Source organism: Phodopus roborovskii, unplaced genomic scaffold (assembly GCF_943737965.1).
Source record: "Phodopus roborovskii unplaced genomic scaffold, PHOROB, whole genome shotgun sequence".
Lineage (NCBI taxonomy): Eukaryota > Metazoa > Chordata > Mammalia > Rodentia > Cricetidae > Phodopus > Phodopus roborovskii.
Genome location: NW_026126625.1, coordinates 6658072 through 6673756, shown reverse-complemented (window position 1 = coordinate 6673756; position 15685 = coordinate 6658072). Strand labels below are relative to the sequence as shown.

Sequence of the window (15685 nt, the reverse complement as noted above, 5' to 3'; positions counted from 1 at the left end):
GAAAAACCCATTTTAATTAGCCAGAAGACCATACCTGCATAAAATGGAGAAAGCCAGCTGAATATTAGCAAGCTTTTTGTTTTTTGTTTTTGTTTGTTTTGTTTTGTTTTTGTTTTTGTTTGGCTCTTCCCTGCTTCTTGGCTGTGGATGGAATATGACAGCTACTTCAAGCTGTGTCTTGACTTCCCCACAATGATGGACTGGACTGTCCCTTTGAATTGTGAGCACTAATAAACCTCTTCTACTTTAAATTGTTGTGTCTTTATTTTATCACAGAATCAGGAAAAGAAACTAAAGTACTCTACTAAAAATGGAGATGATGGAGGCTGGAGAGATGGCTTAGAGGTTAAGAGCACTGGCCATACTTCTAGAGGTCCTGAGTTTGATTCTCAGCAACCTCATGGTGGCTCACAACCATCTATAATGAGATCTGGTGCCCTCTTCTGTTGTGTAGGCATACATGCCAGCAGAATACTGAATACACATGATAAATACATCTTTTAAAAAATGGAGATGATGATCTTGATCAGCTGAGTCTCAGGGTAAAGATCCTATAGTCAGTGTGGTGGTGTGTGTTTAAGGAAAGGGAGGACCACTATAAATAGGAAAGTAACTTCCTAGAGAAATATAAATCTTCATTTTTCTTTTTTTAGTTTTTTTTTCCTTTTTTCAAAACTTTTTGTGTGTATGTTTTGCCTATGTGTACTCTGTGTGTGTGTGTATATATGTGTGTGTGTGCCAATGCTCCTAACCACTGAACTATCCTTTTTGTTTGTTTGTTTGTTTTGTTTTGTTTTTCAAGACAGGTTTTCTCTGTATTGCTTTAGAGGCTGTCCTGGAACTCACTCTGTAGACTAGGCTGGCCTCAAACTCAAAGAGATCCGCCTGCCTCTGCCTCCTGAGTACTGGGATTAAAGGCATGCTCCAACACCTGGCCTGAACTATCTTTCTAATTGTTTTTGTAACTATTTCTTTAAACAGCAGGTGTAGGGCTCAGGCATTTAGTTCAGTAGTGCTTACTTAGCTCATGTAAGGCCCTGGATTTTCACTAGCATTGCAAATGAATTAATTTAAAAAAAAAGTGTAAAGAGCAGTTATCAAGCCAGGCACAGTGATGCACCTCAGTGGTTCTAGCTGCTCTTGAGGTTTAGGACAGAGGATCGGGAGTTCAAGGCCAGCCTGGACAACATAGCCAGACTCCTGTCCATATACCATAAAAATTTTAAATGTAATATGAAAAAATGGGTAAGGGTAGAAGGTGTCTTGGTACCAAGACAAATGAAAGGATAGGGCTAGAAAGTACTAGAAGAAATCTGAAAAATTGATACTAAGTTTAGATTATAGAAACCTTAACTATAAGACTAGTAATATGGGCCCCTAAATATTTATAATATACCTTGACATAACAAAAATAAAGGAAAAACAGGAAAAACATAGCTTTACTACTTTAAAAAAAATGTAGTTCAAGCGACACTTACCTATAATTACAGCGCTCAGAGGCAGGAATATTAATCCAAATTTAAGACCAGCCTGGTCTACTTGACAAGTTCCAGGCCAGCCAGGGCTACATGGCAAGACCCTGACTGAAATAAAAACAGCAGAAAGCCAAAACAAGTTGTAAGTGTAGGGCCAATGAGATGACACAGTGGGTCAAGGCCTTTCCCCTAAGCCTGATGACCTCAGTTTGATCCTTAGGGCCCACATGGTGGAAGAAGGAAAGCATCTTCCCCAAGTTGACCTCTGACCTCCACATGTATTCTGTGGCATAAATCTCCCTTCCTCTATTCCACAAAAGAGAATGAATGTCATGGAGAAAAAAGTAGTTGGGAAGATAGTCTATATTAGGAAAGACTAGAGACCTAACAACAGAATGCAATGAAAAAACTTTTATTGATCCTGGTTCAAAATACCAAAAAGAAAGGGAGGAAGTCTCAACCATAAAAGATATTTTGTATGGTGGGTGGTACCTGCCTCTAATCCCAGCACTTTGGAGGCTGAGGCAAAGTGATGAGTTTCAAGGTTGGCATAGAATACTTTAAACCCAACATTGAGAGGTCTGGAGAGAGAACTCTGATGTTTGGAGTGCTTGTTTCTCTTGCAGAGGACCTGGGCTCAGTTCCCAGGACCCACATGGTTCCAGGGCATCTGACACCCTCCTTTTGAACTCAGAGCATCAGGCACACAAGGTGCACAGACATGCATGTCAGGGTGAAACATTCATACACACAATTAAAATTTAAAAAGACTAACTTTGACTACATGAATCCTGCTTCAAATATAAAAGCAGAAAAAAGTAAATGATTTCAGTAGTTTTTTATTTTTAACGTATATGAGTATTTTGCCCACATGTTGTAAGTACACAGTAGGTGTGCCTGGTGCATGCTGAGGCCGATGCTGGAGTCCTGAACTGGAGCCATGGACAGTTGTAAATAGCCATGTGTGTGCTGGGGACCAAGGCTGACTGGGTCTTAACCACTGAACCATCTCTCACAGTCCCTGTTTTTTCATTCTTGGTTACGTACTAACTTTTACTATTTTTTTCTCATTTAAAATATCTTTCAGTGAATGTAGGTCTAGTGGTCTAGTGTTATATGAGTTCAAGATAGGAAATTTTAATTTTAGAGTCCACGGTGTAGTGCAAGTTTAGTAAACAAGTTTGACCTATATAGTTCTTGCCTCTGGAATTGTTCGCTCTTTTTTTTTTTTTTTTTTTTTTTTTTTTTTTTGAGACATGATCTCTCTATATAGCTCTAGCTAACCTGGAACTAACTCTCTAGACCAGGTTGGTCTCAAACTGACAGAGACCTACCTGCCCCTGCCTCTGGAGTGCTGAGATTGAAGGTGTGCATCACCATTACCAGGCTTCTTTTTTTGGGGGGGGTCATTATTCAATGGTTATGAAGGGAGACACACAGTAGACAGTAAAGTAGGAGAGAAGTTGAGAAGCAGATAGAGAACTGTCAACTGTGTTTGGCATGTTGTGGTTGAATATGTTAAAATAATAGTAAAGCATCCTAAATGTGTCAACTTTGTGTAGTGTGTCATGGTTGAATATAAGTTAAAATAGTAAGGCATCCCAAATGAAATGGTGCAATGTTCTGAAACACTATTACATAGATGTTGTTGGAAACCAGCAGGCTGCTGACCCCGCCCCCGGCGATGGGCGGGACACTCATGGCCATGTCATCACTACCTCAGGCTTTACCTGGCTGCCCAGGGGACTCAGTTACACATGCGCAAGCCCCCCCCCTTTTAAAGCAAGTGCCCCCTCTCTCTTCTTTCTCTGTCTCTCTGCCTTTCTCTCTCTTGCTTTCTCTCTGCTCTCTCTCTTTTCTCTCTCCCCTGTTTTTGGTTGGCCACCAGCTACCCCCTTTCTCTCTCCTCTCTCAATAAACTCCACGTGGGCGCTGAGTCTCGTGTTTCATAGGCAATAGCTGCAGCAAAAGAACAACAGATGTCACTGGTGTTTTAGGAAACAATTCAGGAAGGCACTTTGGATAAGAGGAGGGCTCTTCTCTGGTGTTGGTTTTAAAATTTCCTTTAAAGAATCTCAAAAAGCTGGGCGTTGGTGGCACACACCTTTAATCCCAGCCCTCTGGAGGCAGATGGGTCTCTGTGAGTTCAAAGCCAGCCTTGTCTACAGAGCGAGTTCCAGGCAGGCTCCAAAGCAATGCAGAGAAACCTTGTCTCAAAAAACCAGTGCTTTCAGTAGGCGCACTTGGGAGGTCCTTTAGCTACTTAATTTGAGGCTGCCTTGGGCTACATGAGATGCCACTTTAAAGTCTCAGGACTTCATCAGCCATAGTAGTTGCTTTGAAACTTTGGGGTTTTTTGTTATATTTGTTTGTTTGTTTGTTTTGGATAAGTCCTCACACCATAAATCAGGTAATCCTAGAACTCACTATGTAACCCAGGCTGTTTGGTACTCCCAAGTGCTGTCATTGTAGCCTGGGACAATGTGCTGGTTACCCCTGGGGCTGGAGAGATGGCTCAGTGGTTAAGTAAGAGCAGTGACTATTCCTCCAGAGGTCCTGGGTTCAGTTCCCAGCAACCACATGGTGACTTACAATCCGATCTCTGTAATGAGATCTGGTGCCCTCTTCTGGCCTGTAGGCATACATGCAGACAGAACACTGTATTCACAATAAATAAATAAAAATTTTTTTAAACTTCCCTTACATATATTTATTTTGATTGGTTTAATGGTATGATGCTTTCTCTTATTCTTGCTTAGATTTGTTTGTTTGGTTGGTTGGTTGGTTGGTTGGTTGGTTTTGAGTTGGGCTTCTGGCCAAGGTAGGCTTCAAGCTCAGTAAGTACCCTGATGATGGACATTTTACCCTTCTCCTGCACACAAGGATTATAGACATGAGTCGCCACGCCTGGTTGTATGCAGTGCTGGGGATTGAACCCTGAGCTTTGCACATGCTAAACAAGCATTCTGCCAACTGAGCTACATCTCCCATCTTGGCTACTTAAAATTTTTACATTAATAGCTACTGTCATTTACTCTCCTGAGTAATAGTGGATCTGATTTCTTTTCTTTGTTCCTACAGCTATACTACCAAGTCCTAAACTTTGGAATGATTGTCTCCTCGGCACTAATGATCTGGAAGGGGCTGATGGTGATAACTGGAAGTGAGAGTCCAATTGTAGTGGTGCTCAGGTAACACTGTTTCTTTTCAAAACATGAGATTGCATGGGTTACCTGGGAGAAATCGTTGTATACCAGTTCCTTAGAAACTGACCCAGAGAGAGCCCAGAAGGAAACCAGTTTCTACTCAGTTGTGAGAAATACCATGGGAGGTGTTTTCATTCTGAACCCCAAAGGACCCATGTCCTTTCTTTAAAAACAATTGTTTTTATTATACGTATGTTTGGGGGGGTGGGAGTGGTACATGTGAATTCAGGTGCCCACGGAGCCCGGAAGACCAATAGGTGGTTATGAGCAGGTCCTCTGTAAGAACAGTGTGTGCTCTTAGCTACTGAGCTGTTTCTCCAGCCACCACTCCCAACTCTAGTATCCTTTCTGTTCAAAGATTGCTATGTGCTGAATGCGGTGGCTCACGCCTGTAATCTCAGCACTCAGGAATCAGAGACAGGAGGATCAGGAGTTCAAGGCCCATCTTAGCTATATGTGGAGTTCATGGGCAACCCAGGTTACATGAGAATGCTGTATTGAAAAAATGACAAGAAAGTGTACTTTATTCATTGTGCTTTATTTCCCTCAGATTCTTCTGTCTTTTTGCATTCCTTAGTTTGGTACATAGGCCTGGAACTTAGTTCGATAGGCTGCATAGTGCCTGTACTAAAGTGTTTTTCTTTTGGGGGGCCAGGGGAGGAGGGAAGGGAGATGGAACTGGGATCGGCATGTAAAACAAGATTGTTACTTACTTAAATTTAAAAAAAAAATCCTATCTTAATAAAATATTTCATTATTATGACATTAAAAAAAGTTTTTCTGTATCATGTATACAGTGCTAGTAGCATCACTAATAATTCCCTTTTTTCTGTTGACCTTTAAATATCATTTCTAAGATAGACTGCAGGAACTTTGAAGGTAATACCACTGAATTTTTTTCCACCTTGTTTCCGTTCTTATCTTTGCACTCATAAATCTTACTGATTTTCAAACCTAATTTAGCAACTAATTTTTGGAAATTACTATGTGGTTATTTAATTGAATCATTATAGTTGTATCTTATTTGGGGACTTATTTGTACCCTTTCAAGTCCTTTCTGGAGCTAATAGAGTACAAATAGGAAGGGGATGGAATTGTCCCCGTTATCTAAAGTTAGATAGTTACCTTCTTCTTTATTACCTTAATGAGGTTTGACTGATAGGCAACAAGCAGTAGTTTTTAAGGTACAGAACTTGAGGAGTTTGGTAAGTATGCCCGTCCTTTTCATGAGGCTCTCCATTCTGTTGTTGTTGTTGTTTTTTTTTGTTTTGTTTTGTTTTGTTTTTGTTTTGTTTTTTTAAACATTTTTGCCTGTGCTGGTTCCAAATGCTAAGATTATAGGTGTATAACAACCATATGAGCTACTATCATTTTTTAAAACCAAGTTCCTTGGTCCAATTTCCCATTTGTTCCAGCAGTCTGTCAGCTCCTGATGACTGTCTTTCAACACCTCTGCTAAAGAGGACTAAGTCAGAAGTAGCCCCAGAAGAATCCTCCCAAAGGAGCTGACATGGCCCGAGCCCTGCACATCCTCCCTAGTGCTAGAAGACAGCACAAATTGAAGCTCTCTGCTTCAAGGCTGGAGCATAAGACTAGGTTAAAGTAGGGAATACTCTGCACAAATGTTTTCAGGGTTGGAGAAAGCCTAGGAACCTTCCTGAGTGCTAGGCAAGTACTCCACCACTTGGTGATCCCCAGAAGAATTAAGGCAGTACTCTTGGTTTGGGTTTCTGAGATAATGTCTTACACTATTTGCTGCAGGGTCTTGCTGTTTAGTCCTGGCTATCCTGTAACTCACTATGTAGACCAGACTGGCCTTGAACTTGGAGTGATCTTTGATCTTCCTACCTATGGGACATCATCCCTGGCTAGGTTTGTTTGTTTTTTAACAGCTCTATAAAGGCAGAAAATACTAGATTTGAGCTGGGTGCACAGGGCATGCATTATTTAGGAGGTAGCGTTTAAAGCCGGTCAGGCCTATCTATATTGAGTGTGAAGCCTTGTCTCAAGGAGAAGAAAAAAGTTTTGCCTGTTACCTGAAATCTTGGCTTATATAATAAATCATGTGAATGTTTATTTTTATTCCGAATCTACCAATTTCATCAAAGCCCTAAAGGTAAACTCATTTGGCATGGATCCTCCTAGGCATGTCTGTTGATGGGTAGACATCAGAGTCCTTGAAGTTTTGTACTTCCACTGAAGAGTGAAATCGGAAGTAACCCAGAAGAAACAAACCCTCACAGTGCTCCCTCACCTCCCAGCTGGGTCATGTCCTCTTCCCTCATTATTGGGGTGTTCCATCAGTGGAAGCTTTCCTGGCCACAGAATCATGATCTTTCTCTGAAGTTCTCCTCTCCTTTCAAACTTTTCCTCTTTAGACCAGGTCTTGCTGCACAGCTCTGGCTTGGCACAAACTCCTAGCTTCTGCTACTGCTTTTTTCCCCCTTCCTTCCTTCCTTCCTTCCTTCCTTCCTTCCTTCCTTCCTTCCCTCCCTCCCTCCTTCTCTCTTTCTTTTTCTTTCGTGGAGGTCCCTCCCACCCCCACCCCAAAACAGGGGCTTTCTACATAGCCCTGGCTGTCCTGGAACCCACTATGTAGACCATGTTGGCCTCAAACTCAGAGGTCTGCCTGCCTCTGAGTGTTATTAAAGGCATTTGCTAACATGCCTGGCTTTCCCCTCCTCCCTTTCATGGAATCTCATATAGTTCAAGCTGCTTGAATTCTGTATGTGGTCAAGCATTGCCTTGAATTTCTGTACCTTCTCTCCCAAGTGCTAGGATTCTATGCATCTGCAGCACACCTGGTATGTGGTGCTGGGGGGTGAATTCAGGGCTTTTGTTTGCTAGGCAGACACCCAGCCCAATAAATCTGAGTTCCAGCCCCCAATATGTAAACTTTTTCTTACATTTTATATATTTGTGTGTGTGTGTGTGTATAGATGTACATGTACCAAGACACACATGTAGAAGTCAGAGGCTAACTTATGGGAGTTGGTTCTTTCTACCATGTGAGCATCAGGAATTGAACTCAGATCTTCAGACTTGGCAGCAAGAGCTATTTCTTCAGTACCAGTATATGCAGTTTTTAATGTGTCAGTTAAAAAATTAAAAGTTTAGTTGAATGTGGTGGCTCATGCCTGGCATTTACACATTGGGGAGGCTGAAGCAAGAGGGTCACTGTGAGTTTGACACCAACCTGGGCTACATACATAGTAGTAGCTAGTCTTGACCATAGTGCTACCGTACCTCTTCTGGTCTCTGAGGGCACTGGGTACGCACACAATGTACGTACATATATGCATACATGTAAAACACCCATACAGTTTTTTGTTTGTTTGTTTTAATGTGTGGCACTTAATAACCCTTGATCCAGGACTCAGGAGGTGAGGCAGAAAGATCAAATTTTAAGGTTATCTTCTGCTACAAGTCCAGTTCAAGGACAACAGGAACACATGAAATACTGTCTCATTTTAAATAGGAAAAGGAAGCATGTTTGTTAATTAAAAGTGTAATTTAACCTAGTGGTGGTTGGGCGTACCTTTAATCTCAGCGTTTAGGAAGCAGAGGCAGGTGGATCTCTGAGTTCAAGGCTAGCCTTCTCTACAGAGTGAGTTCCAGGACAGCCAGGACTGTTAGACCCAGAAATCCTTTCTTGAAAAAACAAAAAGGTGTAATTTAATCAGATACTAGATTTACTAGTAAGTCATTTCATGCTTAGACAATTTTCCTCAGTTTTATTTTTTTAATGATCTTTGAAAGCTGGGAGTGTAGTTCAGTGGTTAAATGCTTATATAGCATGAGGAAGGCCTGAATTTCACTCTCCAGTACCACAAATAGTAACAGAATCATAATAGTGATGGTAACAACATGCTAAATGATCTCACTATATACTGTTTTTTTTAGATCAGGCCTCCTCAGTGCTGGGGTTAAAGGCGTGAGCCACCACTAACCCAGCATACTACATGCTGGGTTTTTTTTTTTTTTTTTTCTTCAAGACAGGGTTTCTCTGTGGCTTTGGCGGCTGTCCTGGAACTAGCTCATGTAGACCAGACTGGCCTCGTACTCACAAAGATTCGCCTGCCTCTACCTCCCGAGTGATAGGATTAAAGGCATGCGCCACCACCACCCGGCTGTACTTTTTAATTAAAATTTATTTTGCATAGTCAATTTCTTTTTGTTACTATTTTTAGATTCTGTTATTTTATGTGCATAGGTATTTTGCCTGCATGCATATCTGTGCACTACTTGTGTGCTTGGTGCCTGTGGAGGTCAGAAGAAGGTATCAAATCTCCTGGAACTAGCGTTAGAGGTTATGAGCGATCATGTAGGTGCTGGGAATTGAACTCAGGTCTTCTGGAAGAGCAGCTCTTAACTGCTGAGCCATTTTTCATGGCTTATTTGTCACAAGGATGTTTTTATATAAGGTATGCAAGCATATTTACTTCCATGCTTCCCTATCCTCTCCTCTGTATTTTATATTATTCATTTCTTTATTTCTTTATTTAGGTTTTGTGGGCACAGTCTTGGCATGTGACTCAGGCCGGCATTAAGTTTGGTCTCGCTGCCTCTGCCCCCCAGGCTCTGGTATCATAGGCATTTCTACCCCTTGTGGCTACTTTCATGTGTTTTAAGTTGGCATCTATATGTGAATCCTAAAGCTTTTGTTTCTTACTTCACCCCACCGGACAGCTTCACCTGACTCCTCACCACACACTTGGTTCTCTGCATGATGAAAATACAGTTCATCTGCATTTTCACTCTGCCCTTCCTCCTATTTCTGTGTCTGTCTGTCATAGCATCTGCTCAGTTGCCAGTGGCACACACCTACAGGCCATTCTTTTTCTCCTGTCTAATTGACCACCAGTTGTTTCCCCCTCCGCTCCTTTATAGATGTTCTCTTCGCTGTTCTATTTCAGGCCCTTGTCATTTCCTGCCTGACTGTCACAGTGACCTTTAAGGAGAACTGCTTTTCTAATAAGAAAAAGTTAATATATTCCCAAAATATGAAATGTTGGAAACAGAAAAACACTAGATGAACCTGTCTTTGTAATTGGGAGATAGAAATCACTGTTAACATTGTAGTTTCTTTTCATGTATATTTTTACATATAATTGAAATAATTCTGTATGTACATCCTTTTTTCCTTTTCTCCGTGTATGTGTGTAACCCTTTTTCCTTTTCTCCATGTGTGTGGTTTTTTTTTTTTTTTTTTTTTTTTTCCTTTTATTTTTTTCCTTTTTTGGTAGATCCAACTGGAGAGTCAACTTTAGGCCTTGTTCATTTAGACAAATTCTCAACCACTGAATTACAGCCTAACAATTCTAAGTAACAATTTCATTCATTTACTTACTTATTTATCTATCTGTCTGTCTGTTTATTTGTTTATTTAACTTCAAGGCAGGATCTCACTATGTATCCTTAGCTGACCTGGAATATTCTATATAGACCAGGATGAACTCAAACACACAGAGATCTGCCTGCCTGTACAAAAAGCTCTAAGAGTAAACATGTAAAGCAGGCAGTGGTGGCATGCACCTCCAGTCCTAGAACTCAGGAGGTATAAGGCAGGCGGATCTCTGAGTACACAGAGAAATCGCTCTGGATGTGGGGGAGGAATAAACATATATTAGCCTAGCAGGTGGAGCAAGACTGTAATCCCAGCAGGAGATTCCTGTGAGTTCAAGTTCAACAAAACAGTAAGCAAACAGACAGACATGCCTGTAATAGCACTTGGGAGGCAAGGAAAGTGCTGTGTTTTATGTCAGCATGGGCTACCTAGTCCAGGCTAGCCTTAGACACAAATGATAACAAAAATGAACACATGTCCCTCATAACTCCTGAATTTTGCTTTACAGTGGAATTCTGGGGATTCAGTGACGCCTGCCTCCCATTCCCAGACATTTTGCTATGAATGGGCCTTAGCAAGAAGATTGTATTTAAATTGTTCAAGTTATTCCAGTTACAAGGGAGTTTAGGAACCACTGCTGTTCCTGTGTATAGTCTTCAAACAACAGTGTCTGTGCCTGGGTTTTCTGTCTTGAGTTTTACTTCCTGCTGATAGTTTTACTTTTAGTAGTTGAAAACTGGAGTTTGAGTTCCTGAGGATGTACATACAAATCTTGTAGGACCTTCTCAGACCGAATAGGAGGCAGGTTGGGCAGGGAGAGCCCCTCACACTTCTTCCTAGTTCCCACAATTCTTGGACAGAAGTCTCAGTAGTCTTTCAGATTTCTTTTAAAAACAAAGAAATGACTTGGTAACACCAGTGCTCTCTCTGTTCTGTTTTGTGACTTGAGCTGTTTTCCTCCATAATCAGTTGAACTCAGAAGGTCATCATGGTCTGTATCTTTATAAATGGCAGAAGATGATCCAGTTCTCATTTGAATATTTGAATATGTTTAGTATTTTCACATGAAGCCAGAATAAGGGCAGTATTTTTTAAAGTTCATTCTTTTATATTGTTTGTCATTTGAAATTTTAAAAGGTTAAGGGATTAGTAACACTGCCCTTTTCAAGACTTAAGCATCTTTGGATGGTAATGCTTAGAATGGAACCAGTTAATAAAGACATAACTCAAAAATTCCTTTACTAGTTGAGGGGAACCAAAGTGGGTGTCATGATGTACACATGTAATCTCAGGAAGTGGAAGGCTGAGGTAAGTAAATTGCCAAAAGTTTGAGGGCAGTCTGATGTATACTGTGAGACTGCAGCTGTGTTGCCAGAATGAATGAATGAAATAGCATGGATAAGGCAACCTTCTGAGGGCTGTGGTTGTTAAATGCTGAATACAGCAAGGGCCACACTGGTATCTGTTGCTCTGTTGAGTACCTAATTCTGAATAGATGTATCTGTCTTTCTGTATCTTCTCTCCCTCCCAGTGGCAGCATGGAGCCTGCGTTTCACAGAGGAGACCTCCTTTTCCTCACGAACCGAGTTGAAGATCCTATACGAGTGGGGGAAATCGTTGTTTTCAGGATAGAAGGAAGAGAGATTCCTATAGTACATCGAGTCTTGAAGATCCATGAAAAGTACATGCCAGATTTTTATTTGTGTTTTTGAAAATTTTTGTTTTAGAGTTTGATGTGTTTGATACATACAAATTATTGAAGAGGGGGGGCTAAAGAGATGACTCAGCAGTTAAGAGCACTTGTTGCTGTCACAGAGGACCCAGGTTTGGTTCCCAGCAACCACATGCTAGCTCATAACCATCATAACTTCAGTTTCAGGAGATCTGATGCCTTCTTCTCCCTCTGGGGGAACCAGGTACACATATATGCAGGCAATCCATACATAAATTTTGTTGTTGTTTTTGTTTGAGACAAGATTTCTTTGTGTAATAGTCCTGGCTGTCCTGAAACTCACTCAGTAGACCAGGCTGGCCTCAAACTCAGAGATCTGCTGCCTCTGCTTCCCAAGTGCTCTGGTTAAAAGTGTGTGCCACCACTGCTGGGTTAATGAAACTTTTGTTTGTTTGTTTTTGAGACAAGACTGTAGCTTTGGAGCCTGTCCTTGTAGATCAGGCTGGTCTCGAACTCACAGAGATCCACCTGCCTCTGCCTTCAGATCCACCTGCCCCTGCCTTCCAAGTGCTGAGAATAAAAGTGTGCACCACCACCACCTGGCTGAAAACTTTTTTTTTAATTAATAAATAGGGCTGTAGATGTAGCTCAGGTGGTAGAATAAATCCTGGATTAGTTCCCTGGCACAAGATACAAAACCCAGGCCTTGGGATACATGTCTGTAATCCCAGCACTTGGGAGACAGAGGCAGAAAAATTCAGGGTCAATTGTTGGCTTGCAGAGCAAGTTGAAGGCTACCCTGGGTTAAATGAAACTCTAAATTTAAAGGACTCCTTGACCTCCTTTACTTCTGAATGTTTAGAGAACGTTTGAAGAACTCTGAATTAATTCATCTGTTTCTCTGAAGATTTCTCCAGATGTTTTTCATGTTCTTTCTAATTGCTTTTCAGTCGGTGTGTTACTCCCAAAAATCGTGATGTAAATATTAATCCTAAATATAATTCCCTGCTATAATGGAGTAAACTATAATCTCTAAAATAAAAACAAAAGCTATAAGATAATATAATGATAATACATTTATCAGCTTTTTTTGGAATACTGGATTTAAACTCAGGCTAGATCCACATTTATCATCTTCTCAAAGTTCAGTAAAGAGGTGGGGACAGATGGGTCAGCAGCAAAACGAGCTTGATAACTTGACCCTTGGTCCCCAGAACCCTCATTAGAAAGAGAGAACCAATCTCAAAGGTTGTCCTGAGGACAGGGGTTAGTGGCACACTCCTGAGACAGAGGCAGGTGGATCTTTGTCATTTCAGGCCAACCTGGTCTACAGAAAGAGCTCCAGGGCAGCCAGGACTTCACAGAGAAACCGTGTCTCCAAAAAAAAAAAGGTGTGGGGGATGGGAGGAGATCGGTAAATTTCCCTCTAATTTCTACATAATGATAAATAAATTAAAGTTTAAAAACTTCTCAAGGAACTGGTGAGATGGCTCAGGGTGAAGCCATGTATCACCAGGACCTTAGTTCAATCCCCATGTGGGTGTGTGGTAGGAGACTTGACCCCCAAAAGGTGTCCCCTGAACTCCATCCACATGTGTACCCCATGTGTGCACAGCACTAAAGGAATACTGCTGACCTTCCTGCTTTTGCCTCACAAGTGCTAGGATTTACCAGTAGGTGCCAGTGCGTCCAGCCAAAGATACATTTCTAAAATCTAGGTTATTTTTCTAAATAGAGTCTTACATTTCATAAGCAGAAAGGACACATATAAAAAGCCTTTCAACCACCTCAGTGAGAATAGCAAGCAAAACCTTCCACTTCCTTGGATTTCATCTTCCTGAGGTAATGTAAAGATGAACTCTTAAGTGGATGGTCCCTGACAATTCCAGTTTCTAATATTTGTAGTTAAGGATACTTTCACAAGATGAGCAGAGAAAGAAATGAACAAAAAGGGATTGTGTGCATTGAGAAAGTCCTAAATTAGTACTGGCTCACTGTAAGGACTCAGGCATTATGCTGGCCTGCCTGCCCCTGTCACCTGGCAGAATGCGCTCAGGCAGTATCCTGGTCAGCCCAGAGTTCCATGATCACTAGCCTGCATGCAGGTGCAAAAGGACTCCTTTGAAAGAAAGACCCCTGTCCATTTACACACACATACCCCTTTCCCGCTCTTCCCCTAGGGCAAACGGACTTTTCCTGTCTCTCCTCTCCTCTAAGTCTCTTCTGTGTCTCTTCACCTCTGATCTCTTTCCTTCCCCCTCTCCCTCCCTCTAATAAAACTTCTCACTTAAGCTCTGTCTGCCTGGCATGTTTGTCCACCCCCAGCCCCCACCCCCGTAATCCTAGCCTGCTATGGACTCTGCCAAGGTTCCTCAGCATCTTGTTGTTTCTTCCCATTTGATAGTTACACATCTGGGATAGTACTTACCTTAATCCCAGCATCAGAGAGTGGTGTCAAGAGGATGGCAAATTCCAGAAAGGTCACCTGTATCCCAACACTCGGCTGGATCAGAATTTAGGGGAATCACTTTCCTCTGCCTCCTGGGTGTTGGGATTCGGTGCAGGCATCACCACATCTGGCTGGAGCATATTTTAATAGGGAAGAGTATTGTTCTGCTTTAAGCAAACAATAGAGAGCCGATCACAGCCCAGCAGGGGAAAGCGTGTGCATTGTTATGCTGACATGCGCGTCCTTGGGAATAGCTCAGTCTGTAACATTCCTTCCCTTCTACTGCTTTTCTGTTTTAACTGACTTTTCCTCCCTGACCTCTTGAATATCCTCTTTAACTCCCTAGGATATCTCAGACATTCTTTCACTTAGGAATTGACAGCTACAGCTTACTTTTCTCTGTATATATTTGCATTTTTTTCTAACTGGAACCTCATCTTGAATGTGGCATTTGCACTTAACTGTCTTTGGTGTTTGCAACACCTCCCAATTTTCACCCGCAGTTCTAGCATTTGGGAGTAAGTTTCCTGAGTGGATATTAGTCAGTAGAAACCTGAAGCAAATTTTCTTTTTTATAGACTGATTGCTGAAGACACTTGTATTAATTTTAGTCTGGTCTTTAGTAACTGTAAATTTTGCTCTGTTTTCAATTACATTATAAAATTACTAGAAGTTGGGCTGGAGAGATGGCTTACTGATTAAGGGCACTTGTTGCTCTTAATCAGTTCCATTCCTGTCACCCACATGACTGCTCACAAGCCCCTGTAACTAGGTCTTCAGGCACCAGGCACACGCACGGTGTACATATATGAAGTCAAGATGCTAACAATATAAAATAAATCTTCAGTAGTATTAAATTCCTTGACCTTTCTCTCTTCCTCCTCTGTCCCCTCTCTTTCTTTCTGTAGGGCCTCCTTTAGCCCAGGCTGTCTTCCTTCATTTTTCTGCCCATACCTCGGAAGCATTGGGATTATACCCATGTACTGCTGTGCTGTTTCTTTGGTGCAGGGATCAAAATTAAGGCCTAGTGTATGTATGCTAGGGGAGCACTCACCAAGCTCTGTCACCAGCCCCAAAGTAATCATTTTTTGTTTTAGCAAGATAGTTTGAGGTTTTGCCTGTTTTTGGTTTTTTTTTTTTTTTTTTTTTTTTTTTTTTAATGTGCATTGGTGTTTGGCCTGCATGTATGTCTATTTGAGTATATCAGATTACCAGGAACTGAGTTGCAGACAGCTGTGAATCACCATGTGTATTCTGGGGATTAAACCTGGGTCCTCTGGAAGAGCAGCCAGTGCGCTCAACTGCTGAGCCATCTTTTCAACCCTAGTCTTGTTTTTGGAGTCTGGTTCTCTATACAGCCCTGGCTGTCCTTAAACTTTTTAAGTAGACCAGGCTATTGTGGAACTCACAGAGATCCACCTGCCTCAGCCTCCTCAGTGTTGGGACTAAAAGCTTGTGCCACCACACCTGGCCCAAGTTAGTGTTATAAAATTCTACAAAACCTGAAGTGTTGAGGCTTTTTTTTTTTTTTCCTAC

At 41.6% G+C, this 15685-nt stretch overlaps 1 protein-coding gene across 1 annotated transcript in view; it reads left to right on the top strand.

Moving 5' to 3' along the window:
• Positions 1-15685, top strand: part of Sec11a (SEC11 homolog A, signal peptidase complex subunit) — a 35058-nt gene that overhangs the window by 9354 nt on the left and 10019 nt on the right. The window contains exons 2-3 of the mRNA XM_051206545.1: positions 4557-4666; positions 11560-11709. Coding sequence (XP_051062502.1) covers positions 4557-4666; positions 11560-11709 — 260 coding nt within the window. The remainder of the gene's footprint in view (positions 1-4556; positions 4667-11559; positions 11710-15685) is intronic.